This window comes from Cavia porcellus, unplaced genomic scaffold (assembly GCF_034190915.1).
Source record: "Cavia porcellus strain 051 isolate PalLab524CR breed Dunkin Hartley unplaced genomic scaffold, mCavPor4.1 scaffold_14, whole genome shotgun sequence".
Lineage (NCBI taxonomy): Eukaryota > Metazoa > Chordata > Mammalia > Rodentia > Caviidae > Cavia > Cavia porcellus.
The window spans coordinates 24,776,163-24,799,019 of NW_026947497.1; the positions used below are offsets into that span (position 1 = coordinate 24,776,163).

General features: G+C 35.0%; 1 protein-coding gene across 1 annotated transcript; it reads left to right on the forward strand.

The window, feature by feature from the left end:
- The first annotated feature begins 1,717 nt into the window (after positions 1-1,717).
- On the forward strand, positions 1,718-22,322 carry Slc25a31 (solute carrier family 25 member 31). Its single transcript, XM_003477127.3, has 6 exons — positions 1,718-2,388; positions 8,199-8,326; positions 12,097-12,214; positions 13,061-13,215; positions 14,680-14,805; positions 21,459-22,322. Exons 1-6 carry the CDS (start codon positions 2,148-2,150, stop codon positions 21,657-21,659), a joined length of 969 nt encoding a protein of 322 aa, XP_003477175.1. The 5' UTR covers positions 1,718-2,147; the 3' UTR covers positions 21,660-22,322.
- The last annotated feature ends 535 nt before the right edge of the window (positions 22,323-22,857 follow it).

A 22,857-nucleotide genomic window follows, 5' to 3' on the forward strand; every position in this document is an offset into this window, starting at 1 on the left:
GGTGGCCAGTGAAGAGTTTGCTAATGGGACCCCAGCCCTGCTGTGAGGAAGCTTTATCATGCTGTTTTGTAGAGAAAAAATGAGTAAATATAGCAAAGACCCCGAGACTGTATGTATAGTATTAAGATGCTAGAACTTTTTTCCTTTCATAAATCAGTAAATGTAACACAGCAAATTAAACATTTTAGGTCTCATCTATTGAAAAGTTGATTCAGATTTCTTAAGGTTAAAATGCTTCATTTCTAATTAGGTGCTTTCACTTTCGTCTGATTTGTCAATGAATATATGTATAAATAAATTATCAGAAACATTATGCTATAATGTTGACCATCAAGTTAAATGTAGGACTTGGAAGGGTGAGGAAGGAACATTTCTGTCCTGACAAATACATTCCTTGTGATCAGAGATGGTTTGTCCTGACTCTTTAAAGTCGGTCCTACCTGATTCAATTAATTCCCCTGTAGATTTTTCCTTTTGTGTTTGCTTCAGATTGCCTAAGGGAGACTGAACATTTTCACTTTTCTGATTTTTGTAGATAAAAAGACTGTCATTTCTGGCATTTGCTATGAATTTACAAAGCACTTTGAAACCAGTGCAACAGATTAAATGTTTTTAAGCTTAGGGATGATGATTAAAGCAATTGCTTCAAAACAGTCATCTGGCATTAACATGCAAAACAGAAACACTTGAAAACCCATTAAGATGAATGCTGTAATGCCAGCTATTTAGGAGGCTGAGGCAGTGCTTGGCCAGCAGGCTAGAGGTCCTAAATTCATTTCCCAGTTAAAAATAAGTAAAAGAGTAAGCCACTGTGAAAAGAATTCCAAATACAATATACACTAACAGAACTTTCCAGCAGGTTTTATGTAAGGCAATCGACATATTCAAGATTCCTTGTCTAGAGTCCTGGCCTACGTGGCTTTTTTTTTTTTTTTTTGCCAGTGACAGTATTACTATACCATAACACACTTGCCTGCCAATGGTGCACATCTGTAATCTCAGGACTTGGGAAGCTGATGCGGAAGGACTGCAGAGAGTTCAAAGCCAGCCTGCACTTCACAGCAAGACCCTGTCTCAAAATAAACACACTGAAATGTCCTAATGGGGTAGCAGCCCAGTGGGAAAATGGCTTGACAATTACCCCTGCTATATTAAATGAGATTTGCACAGGTTTTGTGGTGAAAAAGAAACCCTTCTCCAACGGTGGGAGTGTAGGCTGGTGCAACAACTGTAAAAGTCAGTGTGGAGATTCCTCAAAAGGTAGCACTAGAGGTTCCGTTTGACCCAGCTATTCCCTTCCTTGGTACCTCCCAGGAAAAAAATAAAATTATCATTTAACAGTGATATACGACCATCTTATGTTTATAGCGATACAGTTTCTAGTAGCTAAATCTTGAAAATCTGTCTCGGTTTCTGCTGATCAACTGGTGAATGGATAAAGATGTGTTTCTTTACACACAATGGGGAACTTTCTTCCATAAGTGAATAAATTCATAAGAGACATTTCTAGGTAAATGGTTGCACCTTGAGACCGTTCTCTTAAGTGCAATTCATTGGGCACACGTGTAAACACTGCATTGTTTCTTTAGTGTGAGAAACTGAAAGTGTAAATAAGGACCAAAATGCCTAAGAGGTATTGTAAAAGGGGGATGGGAACAAGGGAGGGGAGTGGGGCAAGGAAAGGAGAAAAGCAAAACAAAACTCAAGATTATGTAATTTCCAAGAGAAAGTACAGGAGAATCAAAGTTAAATTTGTTTATTCCCAGTCACTTGACTTACTGGTCTGTCTCCGTTTCCGCTGGTAAATGTGTCTCCACACAACCCATCCTTTAAGCCACTGCCACTCTGTTCCTGCTGTGTCTGACTTGCAGACCTGCGCAACACGCGAAGCAACACGCACACGTGTCTCCAACCAGAATCCATCAGTCAGGAGCCACGTGGCACCAGTCACGTGTCAGGAGGCAGCGGGGCCAAAGCCGTTGGATGCGCCTGCGCAGTTTACCCCTTCAGAGCGTGCTAGCCTCCCAGTGTCCTTAGCGCTGCTTTGTGGCCAGGAAACTGCTCAAGCGGTTTCCTGCTTCACTTCGTCTTGGTCTTGGCCTTGGTTTAAAACTGCTGGTGTGGTAATTTAAGTTTATCACCTCACGATGCAGCGTGAGCCAGGTAAGAAGAAGCCGGAGAAGGCAGAAAAGCGGCTGTTTGACGCCGCGTCTTTCGGGAAAGATCTGCTGGCTGGTGGGGTCGCAGCGGCCGTATCCAAGACCGCAGTGGCGCCCATCGAGCGTGTCAAGTTGCTGCTGCAAGTGCAGGCCTCGTCTAAGCAGATCAGCCCGGAAGCGCGGTACAAAGGCATGGTGGACTGCCTGGTGCGGATTCCCCGTGAGCAGGGTATGTATGGCTGGCCTATCCCCGCTTTTCCTCAGCTTCCCTGGAAAGAGGTGGCCACAGGAGGACGATGGCAGGAGCCACAGCTGTTAGCCATGGTTCTTAACCTTCCAGGATTCCCTTTCTTGACCAGCTTTAGGCTCTGCTTTCCCAGTGGCAAAAAGGCGTTAAGTGAAGACCAGTCTTCTTAAGGTTGATACCGCCATCTGTTTCCCCAAATTTCTCTTGGCGCACTATATACATTTTGGTACTTGCCTGGGTCAGAAAGTAGTCTCCCAAAATTGAAGGAGATGTCATTTGGCACGCTGCTGGATATTGATTTTTCCCATTAATATTGAAATGACTTAAAGATGAGTAATGGAAGCACTTTGAACAGTTGGTGAAAAGTGGTTCCTAAATTAGCAAAGGGAATAAGTTTATCAGAAATCTTGTAGCATTCTCTATATTTCTGGGTTCCATTAGAAAATTTCAGTATGAACTTTAAAAAAGGAAATAGACTTATTAATTGTGCATTTAGAACAAGAAATGAAATATCTTCAGGTCCAGAGCAATCCCTTATTCTACTCCTAGGTCTAGGTTAGGATCTTTTACATAAAAAATTTTTTTCTAGCCAGGCGTGGTCTGTGGTAGTGGGGAGGATAAGGTAATAGGAACACAAACCAAGAAGTATCAGGTCAGGCAGAGCAACATACTGAGACCCCTGGCCTTTAAGAAAAAAAGGTTTTTCTCCCTAGGTATGCAGTTACGACTTTTCTGACCTGTTGGTAGAATTTATGTCAAGGGATGGGTACAATCTTAAGGCATCATCCAAATTGCATTTAGGATCTCTATCTGGGAGCTAAATTCAGATATCAAATGTTTCAGGGATTTCACAGCAAAAGTAGGAATCCATCTGCCTTGGTCTTTATACTAAGCCCCTTTAGAGAACTAAGACCTTTTTATTCTTAGCTCAGCAGCTTTAATTATTTAGGCAGATAAAGTGAAATATTCAGTCAGATGGTGGTGACCAGTGCTATATTTATTTTGAAATTTAAATGTTTTTAAAACTATTTAAACCAAACCATAGTCTATTTAACTCTTCTAATTTGCGTTAATGTTACGTGGTCCCAGCTTTTTGAAGCGTCTAAGATGAGATGATCATACGCAGAACTTTAAGATATTTTCTATTTTTATGTATAAATCACTGCTACAAAAGCCCCCAGGATAATATTGCCATCTAGAGGCAATTTTGGGGACATACATAGTTTCTTTAGTATAAAGAGGATTATAATCCTGAGTTGCAATGACAAGAAATGCAAGGGTCAGAAATGCCATACATCTGTTGCAAGGTACAGTCCAGTCCTACACAATACTTACCTTGCAACCTGAATGACTTTTATATGGCCCACTGGACATTACTGTAGCAAGAAAGCCTGTTGTTTTTTTTTTTAAATCTTTTACTGCATGACAAATACATTGCGAAACATTTCAAAATTCAATATATGGTACTAGATAAAGCATTAAAGTTGAAATAGCAGTGACAAATACAGACTATGCTTTAAAAATTTTGACCACAAAAGAAGAGAGGGCAAGCACTGGAGCAAGAATAGACAGACAATAAGCAGCAAAAGAGTACAGAACAATTTGTAAAATTTAGCTGTGGGAAAGAATTCAGGCACTATCGAGGTAGAAGAGAAAGTCATTTACTTTGAGATACCAGAAAGGAATGCTTTTATTTTTTTCCCCATGAAGTAGCAAGTAAATATCTACAGAGAGAAGTTAAATATGGTAACAGTTGAGGGTCTGGGGATGTTAATCTCTGATAGAGCACCTGCCTAGTATGCCTGAGGCCCTAGATCCAAGCCTCAGTATCAGTAAAGCCTCTTTATATTTATGTCACCCTACTTTTTAATTCTAAATTAGAAATGTAAACTACCTGGAACATAGCTTTATACACTGAATCTGGTAATGCAACTGGATGGAAGTAGAGGGAGGATTATACTTTTTAGTTCGGAATTTTACTAAGAATTGTTCCACTGTGAAAACTGTCAACAATTACTCTTTTTGACATTTAACTTATCTGTCATTTTATTTACAGTCATTTGTCTTTATGCCCAAATATATTTACTAAGTCCCGTTTTTAAAATATCAGTGTCTGTGTATCTTTTTTGCATATGTGTGCGCGTGTATGTGTGTTATACAGGGGAATGAACCCAACATCTTTAGATGGCACTACATATCCAGCCCATTCTTTTCGAGACATGATGCCATTAAGTTGCTAAGTTGCCCAGGCTTGAACCTGTGATACTTCTGTCGGTATCTTGAGTTCAGTGTGTCTTACTTACAACAGATTGATTATAAGCAGAGGCAAATACAGTGTATGACTGTCATGTTTAAAAGATGGTGATAGCTTCCCAGTTTACTTGTTAAAATATCTTATGAATTTCTTTGACTTTTTATATAGACAGTTAAGGCATTATCCTGATTTTTTTAATTGACAAGATTAATGATTTTATATTTTGTTTCTAGATAGCACAAGAAATGAAATATTTAGTGTTTATGGAACTTGAGCCTATTGGGTTGAGAATAATCATGCTAGATCATTCTTGAATTTTAGTCAATCTATAGTCAGAGATTATATTTTCTATTCTGTCACATTTAAAAATCAAGGCATATTCATCTCAAGTTTTCTGAAGTTTCTCTTATTTTAAATAGTCTATTTTTATTGACTTTATTTAGGAAATGTGAAATGACTTCTCTGAAGACATGAGTATATGTTCTCTTTTTTCTTTATCTCATTCTTTGCGCACTAAGATGTTTACACAATTAAGTGGTTTTATACATTCTATTATTGGGTTCTAATTAAACCCTCAAAACATAACAAGACTTTTTAAGAGTCTACCCCCCAAAAAGCAAATTGAGGATAATACTAATATAAAATGAACCTAGAGAAAATAACAGCTAAAACCTAAGAAAAATACCAGCAAATTCCCTTTGCTCTAAGAATTACTTCATCATGTTATATGGAAAATGATGCTAATCTAATCAGACCTGAGATGAGAAGACCCCTAGAAATACAGATTCATATATACTGTTGTCAAGAATGAACCTCACCATAGCATTGCTTTGAGATAATAGTATATTATAATATGAAACATGACTAATACGATATCTGAAACTACCTCAAAAGAAGTCCTCAATTATGCTTTAGTATCAACCAACATCTTAAGGTTTCCCTGAAAACCTTGTCTAAATACTTTATTGTTTTCTATGTCCATATTCTATTTTACTTTATTGTTCTTACACCTTCCAAAAATACTTGTTCTCTGTCTTCCTGGCCCTTTTCCCTTAAAATACAAATAGTATAAGTCCAAGAAATTAGTTCCTGGTACTACTACAGTACTGTTGTACCTACTGAATGTAGTGCTAAGAACTAATTTGTACGTGTCTTGTCTTTTTCTTTTCTGTGCTTTTTTTTCCTCTTTAAAATAAATTTTAAAACCATGAAAAAAATTGAGCATGACTCCCAAGTAGTATAAATTTTTAAGAAACATTTTCTTTGCAACTATACCTTCATGTACACTTGTAAAACATGCCTAACATGCAATTGAACGATAATTCTTTTAAAACTTTTTATGTGATATCTACTGCAAACAGCTAAGAACAATAAAAAACCCAAATCAATAACAATATAGGCTTTAAAAACAAGATGGTAGAAATTTAATAGTGGTTGTAATAGTGTGCATATTGTTACCTACAAAAGAATTGCTTAGATTACCAGATACAGACACACAAAATTGCTCACATTTTTTTAACACTGATACCATCAAAACAGGTTGGAGCCTTCCAGTCTAGACTATGTAATATCCAAATATTCCTAGTGTTCCCATTATTGAGTAGTAAGTTGGAAATATTATTTCCACTGTCTTAACTTGTTTCTCCAAAATTAAGTTCAAAGTAGATTTCTTTTAGTGATCTTAAATTTTGAAGAGTTTTTTTCCTTAGAAATTAGATCACATAACAAATGCTCTGCTTTCTAGAATTTCTAGCAAATTACCATCTTTTTAAATGTAACCTCAAAAGTAATTTTCTCAACTTTACTGGAGAAATTTGACAAAAATTGTATATATTTACTATGTACTGTGATATATGTGTACATTGTTTATTGATTAAAAGTCAGGATTATTAACATCCATTGTTTCATAAAATTACGTGTGTGTGATTAGAACATCAATGACCTACTGTATTGTAAACTTCAATAATACATAGACTAAGGATAACTATAATCACCTTGATTACAGTAGATATCCAGAACTTACTCATCCGGCATAACTGAAAGAGCTGCCTTTAAGCAACGTGTTACTGTTCAGCTTCTCTGTCCACCCTCAGCTTCTGGTAACGACCATTCTACTCTTTATTTCTACAGTACAGTGGCATCTTGGCTCATGACCTTGTTCCATGGTTTTGAAAAAGATGACCACATTTGTGTTTGTAAGAAAAAGATGGTCACAGTCATGTTTGTCACCTGGCGTAGAGTTTGCAAACAAAATGTCTTGTCACTTCTGTTTGCAAAGCAAGTTATTTGCCTTCAGAAACATTCATGAACTAATGTACTACTATGTTAGGTCAGCCTTTTTAGAGTCTATGTATAGATGAGATCACGCAGTATTTGTCTTTCTTTGCCTGTCTCACTTAGCATATTGTAAGAGTGCGTGTATTGGTGCTGACAGAATTTTCTTTTAAAAGGCTGAATAGAAAAATAAATGAAATGCTGAATAGTGTTTCTTGTGCATGCATACCAGGTTTTCTTATCTGTTCTGTTGATCAACATGTAGATTTTGGATATTGTGAATAATTATGCAGGTAACATAGGAATGCAGATATCTCATCAGTATATTGATTTCAGTACCTTTGAATATATATCCAGTAGTGACATTGCTGGACCATAAGGTAGTTGAGTTTTTAGCTTTTGGAGAGACATTCAAACTGATTTCCAAAGAGGATATACTAATTTACATCTCTGACATTATATAAGAATGCCCTTTTGTGCACATCCTCACCAATGTATTTTATCTTTTGTATTTTTTATTATAGCTATTTTAACAGTTGTGAAACAATGTTTCATTCTAGATTACAAGAATAGTTCTAAATTTTAACAGTCACACAATGACTGAATCATTGTCAATTTGTAAAAAATTGAGTTGGCAAGATTATTGACCTTAGTTGTTTCCAGTACGTTTCAGGTATCTAGAAACTGCCTTGAATTGAAGTGGATCCCTTTTCTGGCTAAATTTCCAGCACCCATTCGTAATGGTTCCAGAACATCATGAGCCAAATTAAACCTCTCCACCTTTTTTTTAAAAAAAAGTGGTTCCATAATATAAAAACAAGGACACTTTAGATTTTTTAAATCCCTTTCTTAATCTCATATGTATAAGTACAAATTAGTAAATGGATAGATTTGTTCTTTCCACCATGCTCATTTCTGACAGCCTTATCATCAAGGTTTGGGAATCAGGATGAGAATCAAGTTGTTCAAAAAGGTTTGGGAATTAGGTTAAACGTCACTAGCTTCTGTCAACTTTTAATTAACTCTGTTTTTCAACTTATAGAAAAAATACTCGACTGTTAATGCTGTGGATTTTGAAGTATTCAAGGCTTTTTTAATAAACTGTAGTATACTGCATACAGTTAACACTTTTCTTCCATGGAAACACGTTTTATAAAACTTTCTCATAAGAAAATCTGTCTTAGTTCAAATAGATAAGTGTATTAAAACTAGAAATCCTTTAATAATGCAATGTGCATTTATATATATATGTTTCTTTTTGTAGGTTTCTTCAGTTATTGGCGTGGCAATCTGGCAAATGTTATCCGTTATTTTCCAACACAAGCTCTAAACTTTGCTTTTAAGGACAAATACAAACAACTCTTCATGTCTGGAGTTAATAAAGAAAAACAGGTAATTATATTTCAGCATCTCTAAAATTTTAAAATGGTCACATTTGTCTTACCTGTTGTGTCAGCTTTCCTATGACTGGGACAGAGTACTCAACACAGCTTAAAGGTTGAGAGGTTCATGTGACTTATGGTTTGGGAGGATTTAGTCCATGATTAGCTGGCTGCAAAGCAGAAATGACACAGTAGAAGGGAATAGCAGAGGGAAACTGCTTATTTTGTTACAGCCAGGAAACAGAGACAGCAGGGTGAGTAATCAGAAAGTTAGATATATCATTCAAAATATTGCCCTCAGTAACACACTCTTAAAACCAAGGTACACATCCTAACTGTACATTTAACAACAAACTTCAGTGGATCAACCCAACAATGAATATAGTGCCTGTAATCCAGGCATCTTCCAAAAGCCCCACCTCTGAGCCCATGAGACTTTTAGGGACCTAGATCTAAACTGGAACACTCATGGTGTCTTGGGAGGAATTGTTCAAAGTGATAGTAAAGATAATTAAAAAGCATATTAATGGTTGAAAAATTACAGTATACTATATTGACATTATAGAAATATATTAACAACAATCACATTAACTTTTACAAGTTTTCCTAAATCCCTTTTAATACAACTCTAGTAACTAAGTTTTTTTTGTTTCAAGGCAGTCTTCTACTACATAAGCATTAAATGTAATTTTCATTGTTATATTCATTGCTTTTGTTAAGCACAAAAAGTAGTAAAAAATATTTACTTTCTACCACTGAGATAATTTACTCCCTAAATAAGTAAATTGTTTCTTTATTACTAAAGATGTGCTTAGCTGAGATTAAAGTATTGGGAAACAAAATGGCAACATAAGATTAAGAGAATATTTTATTACAAGGCTGCTTTCTGTTTTTCAAAGTAATTAGTCCGTTGGCTATAAAATCTTCCAAAATTTGCTGCCAAATAAACTGTAGTATATGTCATTTGGTCCAATTTCTGTATGTTTTGTTGTGTCCAGTATGCTATATATACTACCTACATTATTCTTCTGAGGTCTCCCACTGTCCTACAAAATCTCTCCCCTCTCATCCTTTCTTTTTGCTCTTTGTCTCTCACGTCCACTACAAACAAACAACCAGTCTATCTTAGCAGATACTTAAAAAGCAACTGTTTGTGTAACATTTCTTTGTTGCTATGTCCTTTAATTTTCCTTCATACTCTTTTATTACCTCTTTACAATATTTTATTACAAATGTTTATTGAATATTTTTATGATCTATTGTTGAAGGTATAGAGGTAACTAAGAAAATCCATTGGAGACTAAGAATCAGAAGGTTTGGACTTGGATCTTGCCATTATTTATTTAGCTATGTGAGTTTTTGAAGGTCACTTTATTTTACTGATCCCTGGTGACCATCTGAAGATTAGACATAATAGCTATCTCATAGTTTTATTGTTAGATGAGAACACATGTGAAGCATTTACATAGTGTTTTGCTTTAAGATAAACAATTGGCAAAACATTCCTGTCTTTTTAGCTAATAGCTGTCATATCTGGAATATCCTTTGACTTGGAATGTTTATTCCCCTCTGAGTCAGAGGTCCCCAAGACCACCCTAACATAACAGATCTCAGAAAAACTGTTATGCTCATGGTTTAATTCAGCAAAGGAAAATAGTTTAGGAGAAGTAGGTGCAAGTTACCAATTATCTTCTTCTAGTCAAGTCACATGCTAAGTATAATGGTACTACTTACCATTACCTGCAGTACATGACAACATACAAGGTTGTGTTCCCAAAAAAAGGGAGCTCTTCCAGAACTTGGTATCCACAGTTTTTATTCAGAATCAGTTGTATAACTGTGACTATGACTGTGTTTGTTGGGTTTTCCATCACTGGGATAAAATAGCCAACACCTGAAAATTAAGAGAGGTTTCTTTTGGCTCATGGGATTCAGAAGATTCAGTCCATGGTTGGTTAACTCCAAGGAAGAAACATTATGGCAAAAAGGTCATGGTAGGAAAAGCTGCCCATGGCAGCCAGTAAGCAGAAAACAAAGGGAGGAGCCAGAGACAAGAATATACTGTCCAACTAAGAGCAGTAAGTGACTTCCAACAAGGCTTTACCACCTGACACCACATTCAGCTGTGAATTATCAGTGAATCAATCCACTTGATGATAATAGCATCCCTGTGATGTAATCACCATCCAAAAGCCCCATCTCTGAGGCTTTGAGGGGACATTTTGGATTTAAACCATAACAGGTGCTATTTTTTGCTACTCAGTTTTCACCTTCTTCTAGTGATCAAATTTTACAGCTTAACCCAAAGGCCAAGGCATGCAAAATTAAATGTTTATGATACATCACAACATTGATATACACTATCCCTGTTAATTCACCTTAATCCCATCATAGATCTTTAAACAGCCCTATAAATTGGCTTTGGTGCTTCTCATTGTTCTGAGAACAGGCCTGCCTACCCAGCAGCCAAAGTTAAAGGAGGAAAGGTTTATTTATTGAGCTCACAGTTTGTAGAGGTTTCAATCCATAATTGACAGAGAAACATCACAAAAGAGAAACAGTTTATGGCAGGCAGAATGTAACGAAGCAACAAGGGACAACCACGGCTCTTTCTATTCCTTATACCCTTATACCTTATCCAGGTACTCAAGTCCTAATGCCCTTGATCCTAGCATTGCACCTTGAACCAATTCCAGCATCACACACTCTAGATTCAATCACCTCTGAAAAAGACCCCTCTGACTGCATAAGGCTTTGGGGCAACATCTAAATAGGAGTCATAGCATACTTCAAGAGCTCAGGTGAACTAGTGACCAATAAGATTTAATTTAAATGGCACTCCAACTACATTATACTTGGTGTCTGCCTATTTTCATATTATCATCTGACCATAATTAAGTGCATACTTGTGAACTATTCAAATTTAATTCACCTAAAATTACAAAGTAAAAGTGGGGCATTATAAAATACTGTACTGCCAATTTCTTCTCTAAACAAGGGCAAAACTAAAGCCTGGTGTTAAATGGTACTTATGATGTACTTCATAAATCTTTTTGTTGCATGTCATATTTAACTTGGGTCTCAAGAAATGTATTGAATCAGATTACTTCAGGAAAAAAAAGTATTTGTAAAAATAACTGACACTTGAATTTGAACCAATGATAGCTCTAGGATACAAATTGTGCTTTGTCTTTCTCTCCTAATTCACCTGATGCGTGTAACTGTACCTACTTTTTTGTGTTTGCTCTTTCTTACTGTTGCTCACTTTTTAAAAAAAAACCTTAGCTGTTTTTTATTCTTTCTAAAGTCAGTGTCAGTATCACAGTGAGACTTTATGACCTTTTTATAGATCTTAACTTGGGGTCCATCAATTACTTTAGAATACTTTTAGTACACCAAAAGTATATATTTATACATGTGTAACTTTTCTTGGGAAAAAATAATGGAATTATCAACAAACAGTGGCATAATCAGTCTAAAGTGCTGATTATCTCTTGTAGCCTCGGAGCACAGCATATCATTGCACAAAAGTACATCAGCATCTGAACTGTATCTCTCACACTGCCTAGTGAGAAACAGACTAAAGTAAGGAAAAGGGAGAAGGGAAAAGAATGGAGGGGAACAGGCTACAAGTAATGTATCATCATACGTGTTTAATTGTATAAATGCAGCTTGTTTATTTGTTTTTTGACATTTATAAGAAATACTAAATGTTTTGAAAAATCAAAATCTGTAGTTTAATAATAAAAAAATAATTTTTTAAAAAAATTAATGTTTCAGTTTTGGAGATGGTTTTTGGCAAACCTGGCTTCTGGTGGAGCTGCTGGGGCAACATCCTTGTGTGTAGTGTATCCACTAGATTTTGCCCGAACCCGATTAGGTGTCGATATTGGAAAAGGTATGGAATTTTAGGTGTATTAACTTTTGCTTGTGTTTTTGACCATGTATTAATTTATTATATTATTATGCTATATCAATAGTGTTATCAAATACAGCTACGAATTTTATTCTCAACCACGTGGTAGTCGTAACACATATAGTTTTTCTTTTACCTTAAAAAAGGGAAAGGCCCATTTTAACAGAAAAATGAACCCAGGAGCTGCTTGTAACTCAATTTCACTTTTTTCCTGGATTATTTTACCATGTGCCTTGTCTCTAGGTTGGAGGTACAACTTTCATGCTGAAGATTTCCTTTGTCTCACCTAAGTATTTTCTAGTAACTTCTGGTAATTTTATTTTATTGTATCTTTGTTTTTTATTTTGGTTTTTTGAGATAATCTCCGTATACAGTTCAGACTGGCCTTGTACTCATTGTGTAGCCCATCCAACTTGCAGCAATACTTCTGCCTTAGCCTCCTGAGTACTAGGATTACTGGTGTATGCCACCAAGCACAGCTACTTATGATAATTTTAATGAATTAATTCAAGTAAGATTGCTTCAATTGGATTGCTTTTATAAGAGATTAATTTTTCAGTTACTTTATTTTAAAATACTTTTTGAAGTCGTGAACGTCTTACATGAATAGGATTTTGATTTGTGCCTTTTTTCTAAGTTTCAATTTTTTTTTTTTTCTCAGTACTAGGGATCAAACTCAGGACCTTGCACTTGCCAGGCAAGCACTTCTGCCACTGCACTAAATCCCCAGCCCAGATTTCAGATTATTTAAATCTCTAAGTTTCTTTACTTTTGATTACAGTGTTTGGTATATAATGTTCCTAATAGTTTTTAATGGCTTTATTTTAGGCCCTGAACAGCGACAATTCAAGGGTTTAGGTGACTGTATTGTGAAAATAGCAAAATCAGATGGAATTGTTGGTTTATACCAAGGATTTGGTGTTTCAGTTCAGGGCATCATTGTGTACCGAGCCTCTTATTTTGGAGCTTATGACACAGTTAAGGTAATTTGGGGCTTTAACTTGGTTATATTAAATAAATGTTAATTTTAAAAATTTTAATTAGTAATGTGCTCTGTAGATATCTTATTTTTAATTAGGCAAATCAAAATAAATAAGGACATGAAATTCTATTTAATCATGACTGAATTAAATTATAACTATTATGGATCTGACTTTACATATAAAGCATGTATCAAAATAGTAGACTATCATAATCAAATTTTCACACAGAAAAACGTTTTTCTGTTTTTACATTAACTTTATTATAAATGCATTTATTAACTATTATTGTGGGAAAGCTTTTTATCACACCTTGGTTATCTACTAGATACTGTTAAATTCTGTGTTGTATTTTCCAACTTGGTTTGCAGTTTGCCTTTTCATTTCTAGGAACTTCGTTAAGTACTTTACATCCTCACATTGTTCTTGCATAGATTATTTTTTAAAATTAGTTTTACTGGTACATTTTAGATAAGCTTAATAACATTCAGAATTTGTACCTGTACCTGATTCATTTTGATTCTTTTTTTCCCCTTTAACTACACTCTATTAAACTCCTCTTTGTCTGGTTTATAAAAGCTTTATTTCCATTTTTTCCTTCTACTTTTTCTCTTCTTCACTTTCCTCCTCCCTTCTCCCTTGTTCCCCTTCTGATTGGAACATTTTCTTCCCATTTCCCACTACCTACTATACATTTTGGTTTATATTTTTGGTTTCTCTGGCATAGTTTAAAGCACTCACTTTTGAGTAAATAGTCTGAGAAAATTAAATAATTTACTTTTTACTTATTAATAACAAGTAAAACATCCATATTCTTAATCACTACAACAAAATGCTTCCAAAAGGAAGCACTGAAACTAATATCATTATTATTGGTTAAATACAATTTAAACTTGAAGATTTTTTTCTATTTTTATTGTGATGTGGACTTATTACTTCAATTTTTAATACATTTTAAGACAATGAAATTACATCTCATGTACATTTATGTAATCATAAAAAATGTGTATCTGTTTTCCCTCTGCTTTTCTTTGTTGTGTCCTACAGTAGTTATAAAATGTAGAAATATTTCATCCCTAGTTCAGAGCTTTACAACTACTCATCTGATTATCTGTTTATGATAATAGCAGACGTTCTTTCATTTTTTTCATCTCCACAAGGGAGAGTCACAGAACTTTTTTGGTTATTGACTACCATCATTTCTAGTTATCAGTTTCATTAAGAACTTACCCCTTTCCAGGTAAATAGCAGATACTCTTTTTTTTCCCCTAACTATACTTTTGAAATGTAGTCATGTATATCCCTGGCCTTTCTTACCAAACTTAACACTATTAAATTCAGGTGGTTTTCATTGCATTTTAAATACAATTACAACTTCCTTCATATATTTATAAAAATTATTCCATCACTTAAAAATTTAAAATACCTTGGAAATTTAGATGGTTACTGGTATGTTTTCTTTTCTAGGGCTTATTACCAAAACCAAAGGAAACTCCATTTCTTGTATCATTTTTCATTGCTCAAGTTGTGACTACATGCTCTGGAATACTGTCTTACCCCTTTGACACGGTTAGACGACGTATGATGATGCAGGTATTTTATATTTAATTTGTAAGCTTAGTTGATCTTTTTAATGTCTTTGATATCTAGGTGTAACTTACAGAGAAATTTTAGCAGCAAGGCGTAAGTCATTTGTTTTACTTAGTAAAGTAAATACTACCACATATATCCTCTTTCAGATAAAATAGTCACCATCCAGCAAAGGCTCTTCTTCACCTGCCATCAGAACAGAAATGTCTTCTCCTATAGGAATATACTTAAGGAGTAGAGGGAGATAACAGAGATTGTGTATCTATTTGAATTAGAACACTAGATTAGGTAGAATTATGCCCAATTATAAATCATTGATATAATCATTTATTATAGAATATTTTGATTAAATAACTTTGAACTTCAAGGATGAAAACTTGATTATAATGATCTGTGTCCTAAACATAAACCTGTAAACCCAAATTTTGATGTATCCTACATCCATTATTGTTACTTGTTACAAGAACTCCTTCAGTAGTTTTTCAGTCAATAGAACCTGTACCCAAACTCATAATCTAATATTGAAGATACATAATTAATTATTCAAACAAAAATGTGTGTAGAGTTTAGAAATACATAGAGGAGGAATACCCAGATGTTTGAAGTGATTATATAGGACTTCATGGAGACCAAAACTCCAAGAATATGATTTTTCAAGACAGAACATTTAGCACAGGGCAGGGTGGGAGAGAGTTTAAAAAGTAGTCAGTCACCTTGGCCAGATCATAAATTTCTTGAGGCCAAGTGAAAATAATGAGCCCGTAAATCTATAATAATAATATATTCTGTATGGGCCATATACTGTCTCAAATGTTTTATACTTGGACTTGTTAAATTCTCAAAACAATTCTAGGAAATTTGGTCCTTATTTTTTGTCACTCATAAAATGGTCTCAGAACAACTCAATAGACCACCCAGAAAATTGACCTTTTTTACTTCACTCATAGACAATGCTAAGAGTTACTCTTCAAACATCTGTGTTTCATTTTCTATACTAGATAATACTAGAATTAGATATTTAGATATCTATCTAGATATACTAGAATTCATTTACTACATTGACAAGACTTTTAAAAAATCATTTTAATTGATAATTATACAAATTTACAGATTTTAGTGTAATATTTCAAAATACACATATACCATGTGTACTAGTCAGATCAGAATAATTGGCATATCTGTCACCATAAACATCAAAATCCTACATTGGGAGATACAAAATGGAATGTGAGGTAAGGATGTATCTCAGTTCAAAGGCTTTGGGTTCAATCCCTACTACTGGAAAAAGACCGTTTTTGTTTGTTTAGAAAATATACATGAAAGCAGTACATGCCAGTAATGCAGGCACTCTGGGATGCTAAGCAAGGGTCCACCCTGGGCTACATAGTGAGTTCAAGGTCAATCTGGACTACATAGGAAAACCTTGTCTAAAAAAAAAAAAAAAAAAGGAAAGGGTGTTAGGGATTCAGTTTAGTTTCAAAGGCCCTAGGATCAATCGCCAAAAAAAATGGCATGAAAATAGTGTTTAACATAGTTCATACTTTCCCAAGGATAAAAAAGCGTGGTCTCTACAGCTTAACTCTTAAAATGGTACAGAAAAAACTGTGTGTGTGCAATGTGTGTGAGAGAGAATATCAGTTTGGTAGGCTGGTATAACAAGTACCACAAACTAGATGACTTAACAGAATTTTCTCATAGTTCTGAATTAATCTAAGAGCAAGGTGTTGACAGGTTTGGTTTCTTCTCAAAGCCTCTTGTCTTATAGTTTGCCATCTTTTTCCTTTGTCTTCTCATGGTTCTTCCTTTCTTCCTTCTTTTATAAGGACAATCTTATTAGATTAGGATCACTATGGTGATCTCATTTAACATTAATTATCCATAAAGACCCTGTCCCCAAAATGTCACATTCTGAAGTATTGGGGCTTAATTCTTCAAAATATGATTTTAGGGGTATACAATTCATCATATGACTGTACTGTTATTTTTGTATTTTAATTTTATGCCTTACAACTTTGTTAACCCCCTTACAAATGTTAATTTATATGCGCATACTTCTGAGGATTATTTACCTACATAATAAGTTAATATTGTATTTTTCTCTTCCTTATCATTCTTACATTTTCTGCCTGCCTACAGTCATCAAGGTCTGTGATTCAGTTTTACACTAAGAAGTAATAACTGACAACCTAAGAGTGCCTTTAGTATTAATAATTTAATGCTGTATGTGGAATTTTTGTAGTTAAATTGTTGTGTTAGTGGCAGTAACTTTCTATTACTAAGTTAAAACAATTTTTAATCATGAATGGCAGTCATTTTTCCATATCTATTGAGATAATCATGTCATTTTTCTCTTCTAATATTACTGTATTGTATTACACTAATCTGTTTTCCAAAGCTGAATTTATCTTTAATGCCTGGGGTAAATCTAGCTTTGTCATGCTGTATTTATATTTTGTATTCCTTTCAGGATTTGATTAGCAAGTTTTGTGCACGACTTTGGTATCCATACTTTATTAACACTACTGATATTTTAACTCCTTGTATTATCATAGTTTGACTTTTGTATGAACTATTCAAACATAAAATATGTTGGGAGTCTTCCCACTTTTCCCTAGAAAAATTTTTGTTAAGAATATAAGGAAATGTTCATTGAATGTTGAGTAGAACTCACATGACACTATCTGGATGTGTGGTTTTCTTTATGAGTCTGTTTTGAACAACTGAATACTCTTTTTAACAGTTATATAATATTGTTTCATTTTCTTTTCCACTCTGTTGATAAATTATACTTTTCTAGGACTTTATCCATTTCTTGAAAGACAGTTGTCACAGAGCTTTTCATATCTTGCTTTTCCTTTAGTCTCTGGGTCATTTTCATTTATGTTCCCTTTCCCATTTTTAATAACCTTATGGCCTGCTGTCCATCCAGTATTGTCTCCAGAAATTTATTCACAAAGGATTTCAAGAATTGCATACTTTTTGTGCTTTCTTTTGCTTATTTCCTATTTGTCTATTGACATTTTATATACTCTGTTGTATTTTTTTCTATTTCTCGGTTTTTTTATTTTAAGAAAGACTAAACAAAACAGAAAACAGGTAGAAATAATACATACTTTCAAAGAAAAAAATAAACAGTAAGAAATCACTAGTTGATGATTACTCATTGTCCTCTTACAAATAGTTATTCAAGATTCTAAAGTGGAGCACATAAAGTGGGGATTCAAACAGTGAGACTGTGACCAGTTCTGTTCAACTATCCAACAAAAACTTAGAAATATGGTTATCAATCCTATACACTTAAACATACATGCACTTATACATATCTTCAATTATGTTGCGATTGAACAAACTCAAGCAGGCTAGTATCACTCTGAACAAAGAATAATACTATTGCTGGGTTTCACATTATGACACTCCAGGAACAGCACTGGATACTTTCAGGTCTCTTTTTCTTCAAAGTATTTGTTCATTCATCATGTGTCATAAGGTGAGTTCTCATAAACTGTTTATAGATTCTATACATGCATGAGTGTTAACATGTATTTCTATCCTTTCTATATTAGAGGGAGAAACAAAACAAAGCAAGACAAAACAAAACATATTCCTATAAACACATGAAACAAAAAAGACATATAAGACCATTGTACAAGGAGTTCTACCATAGTTCCTGTGTTATCTCTTGTTATCTTCAATAGAGTTGGCTAAATCATCAGAGATAGTATAATTGAATGTCAGTACATAACAGTATTAATAAAAACAGAACTTTGTGTATAGTATAAAACTTCAAAAACAGGCAGTTATCAAACCAGAATGTGTATCGAAGAGTCTTGTCATCTTCAGTGTAGTTGCCTATATTCTCAGACGTGATACTATCAATCGTATCAGTTTTGAAAAAAGTCTGTTGATACCAAACAGCAATCCAACAAACCAGATTTAACTAAGATCGGTCATGATAAAACAGTATAAGTCATACAGGGCTCCAGATTCAGTTAATAGGAAATTATAGATGATTACTGTTCTATAACCTGATGTTTTTGGGATAGCTGTCTGTGCCCTCAGATCTAAATAGACAAACTGGGACAGAATAAAATCTATCTAAGCAGAGTGATGTGCATTTTAAATCCTGATACACTATTAACAATATCTTCTGCCATCTTTTTTAAGACTCTCCCTCCCCTTTTACTTCCCCAAGGGTACACTGTGCCCTATCAGGACCCTACCTCCTGATCTACTCCACATGTGTGTTTTTTTTTAACTTAGTGTATAAAGGCCATCTATATTAAAGATTATAACCAACGTTCTCTGCCTCATTTCTGTTACGTTCTTTTTTTGCCATCAGTTGTCTGCTTATCTTCTTCATTCTGTTTTCTGCTCCATTCATTGAGGCCTCTGCCTCTGTTCCTGGAATCCTGTTACTTTTCTCTCTCTATAGAATGCCCTGCAGTATTCTCTGTAGAATTGAATTGGTGGTTGCAAATTTCCCAAGTTCCTCTTTCTCAAGTTCCTTTTTGTCTTGTTTCTCCATTAATTTCTAGAGACAGTTTAGCAAGGTATATCAATCTGGGCTGGAGGTTATTTTCTTTCAAGGCTTGGAATATTTCACTCCAGGCTCTTCTTGAATTGATGGTTTGTGTCATTATTCTGATGGGCCTTCCCTTATAGGTTATCTGTTTCTTGTCTCTAACAGCTTTTAATATTCTGTTCTTACATTGAATTTCTGGGATCTTTATTATTATATGCCTGGGTGTAGCTCTGTTTTGGTTGTAGGTGGCTGGAGTTCTGTATGCCTCATACATCTGAATATCATTTCCTTTTCCTATGTTTGGGAAGTTTTCCTTAATTATTTCTGTGAATAGCCTTTGTAGTTCCTTTGTTTGTACCCCTGCTGCTTCTTTCACATTCTTTATCTCTAGTTACAGATCCTCTTGTCGTCTTCTAGCCTTTGTATTGTTACTGCTTGTTTCCTTGTAATTTTAAAAAGTTTTTCCTTTCATAATCCCACATTGCAAACCTGTCCTCCAGTTTGGATAATCTATCCTTAGTTTTTTTCAGGCAGATTTGCCATCTTTCCATAGTTTTTAATTTCCTGGTAATCTCTTTGAATCTGCTTCATTTATTTTATATTTTCTTTATATTCCTCATCAAGTGATTCTCTCCTTTGTTTGAGTTCCTCCTTTCTTCCGTCTGTGTCTTCTTGAGGGGTGCTCAGCGTCTCTTTTATTAATTTTCTTATATCTTGCTTTACTTAGCTAAATATTTTTCCCTTTTGAACTCGTCTATGAGGTCCCGAAGATACCTCTTTATGTCCACTGGTGCTGTGTCTGATATTGCATGTCTGTGGTTCTCACTCAGTTTCTTCCAGGAGGCCTTTGTTTGTTGGTTACAATTCTTATGAAACATGCTGGCTAGGTGACCCTTCCCACTGCAGTGTGCTAGTGAGTTGCAAACACAGGCAGCATATGTTGGCCCCTCCCCTCCAGAGCAATCAAGCTGCTGAGACCTTCACTGTATTACTGTATGCTGCCTCCTCTCCGGGTCAGTCAACTTGCTGAGACCTTCACTGTGTTAGTGTGCACTGTCACTGTAGGGAGTTGATTTCAGATAACATATTGGATCTCAGCCAGGTTGCATGACCCAGGCCAAGCTCACTCCACCAATCCCATTTGAGAAGGGAACAACTGACTGAAGTCACTGTTGCCCCTTGTATTTGGCAGTCCTGCCCAGTCCCAGAATGTCATCCACCAGAGCCCCCCTTTCTGTGGAGTGGCTCCACTCCTGTCACTCACCACAGGTCCATGCAGGCTCCCTGCCAGCTCAGTCTCCATTTGGCTGGCCGACCCCCAACAGTGTGACTATACCTCCAGTGAGTTGAAGTGGCAGGACCTCAGGTGGCTTGGCAAGTCACCCACTATGACAGGAACACTGAACCTTTAACTGTTCCAATAATAGCACTGGACTGTATGTTTGATTGGTTCTTCTCACCTTAGTTTCTTCTTGGGATGAGAGAATTCATCTCCTTCTGTTCAGGACTCCCCGTGCTGAATTATGTTGAATTCTAAGTTGACTCTCAGGGAGCCTCTGTAGCCAACTGTTATCTATCCATCATCTTTGCTGGAATCACCTATTTCCCGTTTTTAACTGCTGGTTATCTGCTTATTATCTTTATCTGTACTTTTTCAAATTGTTCCTCCTAAAAATGTCTGCATTCATTATTTTTTTCTGATATTAAGATCATTAATTTTCCTGTAGGTTAACACACTCAGACTATATCTTATAAATTTAAGTGAAGCGTGTTATGATTGTTTGGTTTTCAGTGTTTTCTAAAAATTTTTTCCCTAATATTCAAATACACATTTTTCTAGTAAGGTAAGTTCTCAAACAAGCCTGAAAAGTGAAAATTATGAATATTCTCAGAGTGCAAAGTACAGTATGCAATATAAGTGAATTAATTCAACATTGTGTTAATTTTATTTATCTTTATGACAGTAGAAAACTATCTTAAATGATATGAAAATAATATAGGTCTGGGGATTTAGCTCAGCGGCATAAGCGCCTGCCTTGAAAGCAGGCAGTCATGAGTTCGATCCCTGGTACTGATAAAAAAAAAAAAGAAAAAAAAAAAAAGAAAATAATATAAACCTTTTTCTTTTATCTAGAGTGGTGAGGCTGAACGGCAGTATAAAGGAACCTTAGACTGCTTTGTGAAGATATACCAAAATGAGGGAGCCAATGCATTTTTTCGTGGTGCATTCTCCAACATCCTTCGTGGCACAGGGGGTGCTTTGGTGTTGGTGTTATATGATAAAATTAAAGAATTGCTTAATATTGATATTGGAGGGGGTTCATCAGGAGATTAAATTGAAAAACGCATGCATCTAACCTGTTAAACATATAAATTACATGCTGCCATTTGTATACATTTTGATAGGATGTTTATTACTGTCAGTGTCTTAAAGTGCTACTTCTGCAATAAAGCGTAAACTTTCTTCAAGGGTTTAAATGTTTAAAATCAGATAATTGTATGTTTCCTTCCCACTTAAACTCACTGGAATGAGACATTTTACTTATAAGTAGTATATGTTATTTGTTTAAAATTATTTTCTTACATTTGTCATGAAAATTATATACTGCTGAAATCCAAGAAATGAAAGCATGTTTTTAAAAATTGCTATTCATTTAATATACCTGTTTTCTCATCTTTTAAAAATCATACAGCATAAGAAATATTTCTTAAAAGTATATCAAGAGATGTCATCATTATATCTATAGGAATAAATAAGCTTTTTTCCAAGACAACTCAGGTATTATTATGTATGGTACTTACAGTGTCGCACAGATTATAGATCTGATCATTAAAATTTGATAATGACTTTAGTGATACTGTAAAACTCATTGGAAAATAAAAAACATAAAATGTCTTATCTGCTAATTGTCTTTACAATAAAGTCTTACCAAGTGTGAATATATCGTGGAACAAAAAATATTCCCTTGGAAATTAGTTTTTGTATTCCATATCAATAAAAGGAAGTTTATAACTTATAAAGGAGCTCTATTTTCGTATCACCTTTAACTTTATTAGTAAGCAAAACGAAAAACTTTTGTCATGAGAGAAAGAACAAAAGATGCTTCTCTGTGGAGAAATACAAGCATCTCTAAGGTTTTGTTACAAGATTCTGTCTTTTTTTTCCAGAGATATAAAAAATAGTACCCAGTGTTTCAAAGTTTGAATGTGTGATCCGGCCCGTGGATCAATCCATGGGGTGTGCCTGGAGGGGCAATAGGGATGAACAGAACGGGGGAGACAAAGAGAGATTGAAGCAAGTCGAGAGAATCCGATCAAGCCTCTTTTATTCAGGAAGTGGTCGCATCCTTTATGGGCCAAAGGCGGGCTGGTGGGACAGGAAGAGGCTATGGGGTGATTTCTGATGGGTCATCATCACGTCCAGGTATGTGACGTAAGCAGGAGGGGATTATAGTTAATGTAGGCAGGTGCATCATATACCCATAGGAGAGAGGTGGGGAGGCAGCAATGGGGCGGTCGCGCCACTCCCTACA

Excerpts from the sequence above, each read along its gene's own strand:
- Slc25a31 (XM_003477127.3), top strand. The coding sequence starts at position 2,148 with ATGCAGCGTGAGCCAGGTAAGAAGAAGCCGGAGAAGGCAGAAAAGCGG. Across the intron at positions 8,327-12,096 it reads GAGTTAATAAAGAAAAACAG|TTTTGGAGATGGTTTTTGGC; the intron begins GTAATTATATTT and ends TTAATGTTTCAG. Across the intron at positions 12,215-13,060 it reads AGGTGTCGATATTGGAAAAG|GCCCTGAACAGCGACAATTC; the intron begins GTATGGAATTTT and ends GCTTTATTTTAG.